This window comes from Hippopotamus amphibius, chromosome 6 (assembly GCF_030028045.1).
Source record: "Hippopotamus amphibius kiboko isolate mHipAmp2 chromosome 6, mHipAmp2.hap2, whole genome shotgun sequence".
NCBI lineage: Eukaryota > Metazoa > Chordata > Mammalia > Artiodactyla > Hippopotamidae > Hippopotamus > Hippopotamus amphibius.
Genome location: NC_080191.1, coordinates 122,695,495 through 122,700,561, shown reverse-complemented (window position 1 = coordinate 122,700,561; position 5,067 = coordinate 122,695,495). Strand labels below are relative to the sequence as shown.

Sequence of the window (5,067 nt, the reverse complement as noted above, 5' to 3'; positions counted from 1 at the left end):
TGAGCTGATTATGCAACTAAGAGATTGTTAAATATGGGAATTATTATAAGATCAACATTTTTCTACAGCTCAGGTGGTTTGTGGAGTAACAAAGAGAATAGAAAAAAATTTTTTTCCAGTCTGCCCTGGCTTCAGTTTTATCATTCCTAGGTTTGATTTATAAATGCCTAAATCTTAATCCCTTTTACAAATTTATCTGGATCCTTAGTCCAAATGGGAAAGAAAATCAAGTTTTGCTTTAAAACAAGGCTATAGACAGTGGCAAAATGAAATACTAGTTAAGTAACTACAGCAAAATCTCAATTATTTAAAATCCATTAATAACGAATTTGTGATAGTTCAGAAAGGCATAATACCTTTGTGTACCTTTGGCCTAATTGTGTAAGAGTTTGCTAAAGCAGTTACTAATGGAAAACATTTTTTTGAAAGAGAAGGCTGAATCTTCTAAAGAGACTGTTTCTAGTGCCTTTAAGTAATTTTAGACATTTACAATACTAAATGATCCCTTAGTTATAAATAATTCTTATCCATAACTTAAGTCCCCTGAGCCACCACTAAGTAAATCTTCCTTGACCTACTTACAAGATTTGTTACAGTGATGAAGGTGGCCTTTCATTTATAAAATGGAAATGAAAGGCTTTTCCCAAATCAGACTATCCTTCTCTACTAGTTTCTTTTGAGCAAATCAGGTTGTTGGATGTTCTACTTTAAGTACATGAGATTCAGAAGCAGCTTGCTGGGTTCAAATCCCCCTTCTGCCAGTTGGGCATGTTATTTACTGCCGTGGTGCTTCCACTTCCTTATCTGCAAAATGGGAAAAATAATAATACCTAAAAGATTTTTAAACTGTAAAGCACTTAGAACAGTGCCTCGTTCCTTAAAGGTTAGCCCTTGTTGCCATGACACTGTACAGCAGGTCAGTGATGCCAGTCAGACTCAGTCACACCCCCAGGGCATCACTAAGAAAAACTTCCGTGAAATGATAAACATTTTACAGGAGGCAGGTTTTTTAGCCCCTCTTTTCACAAGGCCCAAAGGCATATTTTCACAACGCAGCGCATCACAACCGTTTTCCATTCTTCAGTCTTCCTTTCTTCTGGCCTCCAGCCACCCACCCTAGCCTGTCAGGTACTTCTGATAAATTATGCATAAGCTTTTTCCAAGCCACCCCTCCGAGTCTCTACGAATTCATCTCCGTTCTCTTTTCAGTTCGGGCTAGAACGCACCTCCTCCCTGAAGTCCTCCGTCATCAACGCCCCCCACTTATGATCAGCCCTTGACTTGGGCGCAGCTCTGCTTGGGAATCCCTTCTTAATAAACTCCTCAGGTCGTTACAGGCTTTCTGAATCGCCTGGTCTTCATCTGACATTTTTCATTAAAACGTGGAGTTTGAGCAGCCCGTCCTGAGTTGTAGGACTTTGGGCTCCAAACAAGATTCCTGGTTAAAGACACAAGAACAGGACCACGGGTGAGCTGCGGCCCCAGAGGACTAGTGAGCGCGACCACAGGCCAGTTTAAGAGGACCGTGCGTTTGGAGAGGACAAGGACGAAAGGAGGTTAGTGACGCACCTGAATAAGTCCGCTGGACGAAAGGAGATAAACTAATGCTTGATATGGTGCTGAGAGTGGGGATCGCGCGCGTGCGCGCCCACACGCGCGCGCGCACACACACGAAAAAAGATGAGCAGTCCCAGGTATCTGATAATGACACGGCCTCAAAGCCCCCCAATTTCCGGAGCGCCCCCGCCCCCTCCGGAGATTACTGTCAGCGCATCTCCCCGCCCGGCCGCGCTCCTCTCCCCTCCCCCCGCGGCCGCAGCTCCCCGCCCCACTCCCCACCCCCCCCCACGAACGCGGCTCCCCAGTGTCCTCTCGAACGCCCGCGTGGCTGTCGGGTTTCGAATCCCCGCGACGACCCTCGGTCTCGGCGTGGCACAGCCTTCGGTCCCCCGCATCAATCATTAACGGATCAGCTCGGGCTTCTACGACCCGAGGAGGAGGAGGGGGGGATGGTACGGAACTCGAGACCGGGGACAACTCTATCCCCCGGGGCCGCCGCGAAACACTAGCCGGGGAGGCCCCCGCCCTCCCTCGGTGCGCCCGTCCCTCCCTCCCTCCAGCGCCTCCGCTCCCACATCCCCGCCTCCTGCGCCGGGGGCGGCGGCGGCGGCGGCTGCGCCCGCGCCCGCACCGCGCGATGCCCAGTCACCGCAGCAGCGCCGCCGCCGCCGCCGCTGCCGCAGCGCGGGCGGCCACGAGCCGGGAGCAGGGAGCCTGGCAAAGGGGCCGCCGAGCCCCGCGCGCTCCTGCCCGTCGCTACGCGGCTTCGAAATCGATGATTATTTTTCCTTATTTATTTATTTATTTTTTAGGAACGGTGGCTCCGAGGCTCGGGTCTCCCCCTGAACCTGCAGCGACGCCCCCGGCGCGTGCACAAAGGCTCCGACGGCGGCCGGCGGGGACCGGCGAGCGCGCCGGAGCCGGCGCCAGAGGTCGCCTGTGCGCGCCCTAGCCAAGCCCCGGGCACCATGCCGCGGCGCCTGCTGCTCCGGAGCGCGGGCACAAAGGGCCCGCCTGGCACGACCACGGCGGCTCCGGAGGCCGCCTCGCGCCCCCACCCCTCGGCCTCCGGGGACCCGCAGGCATCCGCCAAGCCGCTGCTGCGCTGGGACGAGGTGCCCGACGACTTCGTGGAGTGCTTCATCCTGTCGGGCTACCGGCGGCTGCCCTGCACGGCGCAGGAGTGCCTCGCCTCGGTGCTGAAGCCCACCAACGAGACGCTCAACTTCTGGACGCACTTCATCCCGCTGCTGCTGTTCCTGAGCAAGTTCTGCCGCCTGTTCTTCCTGAGCGGCCGCGACGTGCCCTTCCACCATCCGTGGCTGCTGCCGCTGTGGTGCTACGCTTCGGGCGTGCTGCTGACCTTCGCCATGAGCTGCACCGCGCACGTGTTCAGCTGCCTGTCGCTGCGCCTGCGCGCCGCCTTCTTCTACCTGGACTACGCATCCATCAGCTACTACGGCTTCGGCAGCACGGTGGCCTACTACTACTACCTGCTGCCCGGCCTGAGCTTGTTGGACGCCAGGGTGATGACCCCGTACGTGCAGCAGCGCTTGGGCTGGCACGTGGACTGCACGGGCCTCATCGCCGCCTACCGCGCGCTCGTGCTGCCCGTGGCCTTCGTGCTGGCCGTGGCCTGCACGGTGGCCTGCTGCAAGAGCCGCACCGACTGGTGCTCTTACCCGTTCGCGCTGCGCACCTTCGTCTTCGTCATGCCGCTGAGCATGGCCTGCCCCATCATGCTGGAGAGCTGGCTCTTTGATCTACGCGGCGAGAACCCCACGCTCTTCGTGCACTTCTACCGCCGCTACTTCTGGCTGGTGGTGGCCGCCTTCTTCAACGTGAGCAAGATCCCCGAGCGCATCCAGCCGGGCCTCTTTGACATCATCGGCCACAGCCACCAGCTCTTCCACATCTTCACTTTCCTCAGCATCTACGATCAGGTATACTACGTGGAGGAGGGCCTGCGCCAGTTCCTCAAGGCGCCGCTGGACGCGCCCACCTTCTCGGGCACGGTGGGCTACATGCTGTTGCTGGTCGTCTGCCTGGGGCTGGTCATTAAGAAGTTCCTCAGCCACACCGAATTCTGCAGTAAAAAGTGAGCCTCCCCGCTGGAGGAGGCTGCAGGCTCGCCCACCTGTTTGTTTGGAGTTGCTGTTGTTGCTGTTGTCGGTTTGTTTTCAAGTTTTGTTGTGTTTCCTTCTTTGCTCGAGGAGGGTGCTGCAAAACCACAGGGAAAAAGTTCAGTGCGACAGGGGGGTCTCAGTGCACTTGGGGCTTTGGAAGAGGGGGGTGGGGCAAGCAGGAGGGAGAGGGCCGCTGGTTCTTGCCCCCTGGAAAAAATTCAAGTGGTGTCTGTGACATCCAGGGATTCTTCTAAGGCAGCGAATAAAACCCAGATAAAACCCCAAACAGTTCGATTTTCCAATCGTCTTCTCTGCCAGAGGTAGTAACAAGTAGCCCTTGCGAGGTCAGGCATGCAGTTAAGAGGGTAAGTAGACAAAATCCCTGGGTACTTCCATTTCGGTCTGAGGAGTGCTTGGATTTGTCAAAGAATAGAGCTTTGCAGGAAGTGAGCACAGAAACACAAACCCAGGGCTTAACCTGCTAGAAAATGCATGGAATGTGAACACGTTAATTTCAAAATGTTTCTTAGATGTTATTTAAATAGTAATATATATAGTGATTTTTCATAATTTATCAAAGCCTGTGATCTGCACTGAATTTTTTTTATCACGTAGTTTTGAATTTTGCAGCCCTTCTGCATTGCATATACTTGAACTGGACATCAGGGCAAGCTGCTTGAGAGTTCTTAGCTACTTTTTTAAAACAGTGTTTTTTGAGGGCCTGTGTGTGTCATGATACAACTGTGAATTATTCTACCTTAGGGACTCTGGTTAAACCATTGGGAAGGAGCTAACTGGTTTGTATAGATCCCAGATTCCTATTTAATGTATTCCACAAAACCCATCCTATTTTTTGGTTTTGTTTTTAATCGTATTCTCTCTTTCTCTACTGATTCAGATTGCCACTGGAATAAATGTGCCTTTTGAAGCAATGCCCAAATGACTGGTCCTCAAACATAGTTTCTTGCATGGGGAAAGCAGTAGGAGTAAGCTTTTCTTACTTTATTGCAAATCAAGGTTTAACATTCCACTCAGGAGGGAAGGAAGATGGTGTTGGTTGTAAGTTTTTGGTAGGACCAGAAGTGGCTCACCAGGACATGCAGAGCATTTGGCTGCTCTACAAGGAGTAGAAACCAATCCACTAACGTGGCTGTGGTTCCTAATGCAGCCACTGGGAAGATGAAAGGACACTGTTCTAGACTGAGTCCATCTATCCTTGCTTAAAATCAAAATCGTAGTATTCAGGAATAAATATGGCATTGGTATTCTGAAAGTCAGGAGTACGTTACTTGAGTTGTAACTGAAAATTTTTGAGTTAGATAAGATGACCTTTGCCTAGGTAAGCACTGAAGTCTCATTTGGATCCAGACTATAGAAATGA

The 5,067-nt window shown here is 52.4% G+C and overlaps 1 protein-coding gene across 1 annotated transcript; it reads left to right on the top strand.

The window, feature by feature from the left end:
* The first annotated feature begins 2,210 nt into the window (after positions 1-2,210).
* On the top strand, positions 2,211-3,985 carry PAQR9 (progestin and adipoQ receptor family member 9). The gene has a single exon (XM_057739810.1). It carries the CDS (start codon positions 2,529-2,531, stop codon positions 3,660-3,662), a length of 1,134 nt encoding a protein of 377 aa, XP_057595793.1. The 5' UTR covers positions 2,211-2,528; the 3' UTR covers positions 3,663-3,985.
* Positions 3,986-5,067: the final 1,082 nt, after the last annotated feature.

Bases quoted from the DNA above. Each gene is read 5' to 3' on its own strand.
- PAQR9 (XM_057739810.1), top strand. From the start codon at position 2,529: ATGCCGCGGCGCCTGCTGCTCCGGAGCGCGGGCACAAAGGGCCCGCCT.